The sequence below is a fragment of the Chiloscyllium plagiosum genome, chromosome 21 (genome assembly GCF_004010195.1).
Source record: "Chiloscyllium plagiosum isolate BGI_BamShark_2017 chromosome 21, ASM401019v2, whole genome shotgun sequence".
Lineage (NCBI taxonomy): Eukaryota > Metazoa > Chordata > Chondrichthyes > Orectolobiformes > Hemiscylliidae > Chiloscyllium > Chiloscyllium plagiosum.
Window position 1 is genome coordinate 19,728,282 of NC_057730.1, and position 621 is coordinate 19,728,902.

The 621-nt window shown below is 44.6% G+C and overlaps 1 protein-coding gene across 1 annotated transcript in view; it reads right to left on the minus strand.

Moving 5' to 3' along the window:
* cyth3a (cytohesin 3a) overlaps positions 1–320 on the minus strand; it is a 74,378-nt gene extending 74,058 nt beyond the window's left edge. Inside the window, exon 1 of the mRNA XM_043711380.1 lies at positions 130–320. Within this exon, the coding sequence (XP_043567315.1) occupies positions 130–148 (19 nt within the window). The 5' untranslated portion in view covers positions 149–320. The remainder of the gene's footprint in view (positions 1–129) is intronic.
* Positions 321–621: the final 301 nt, after the last annotated feature.

A 621-nucleotide genomic window follows, 5' to 3' on the forward strand; every position in this document is an offset into this window, starting at 1 on the left:
CTCTCTCTCTCTCTCCCCGTCTCTCCCTCCCTCCTCTCTCTCTCTCTCCCCGTCTCTCCCTCCCTCCTCTCTTCCTCCGCGCGGCTACATTTTGATAAGATTATAATTTCGGAAACTAACAACTCTCACCCTGTGGATCCGTTTCCATCCTGGATGTAATAACGAAAGCTGAGGGGGTTATTGAATGGGAAGGTTGCGATTAAACCAATTAACTAGCAGTTAACTAGCACTCTGACCAGTTGACCAGCTCGCGAGGTTTGTTTACGAATCGGCTCGAGGCAGAAAAAACTGATCCAGCGACGTCACCTGGTCACGTGATCCCTCCGAACCCCGCCCTGGTCATGCAACCGATGACGACATCAGGGATGATAGCAACATCTTGTATTTAGATAGCGCCTTTAAGTCAGTGTCTCTTCAGAATGTTGTTCTCCTTCAAATTATCCAATTTCCCTTTCTAATGTTTCGTATGCATTATCAGACAACAAGGAAAGAGGCTGTTCAACCCTTGGAGAATAAGAACTAGTTGTGAGAACAGAAAATTATGATCAAATATATATCACAGAATACATTCCAAGTGACTGGAAGCTCATTGGTTAAGATACCAAAGAAATCTAAAGCAAT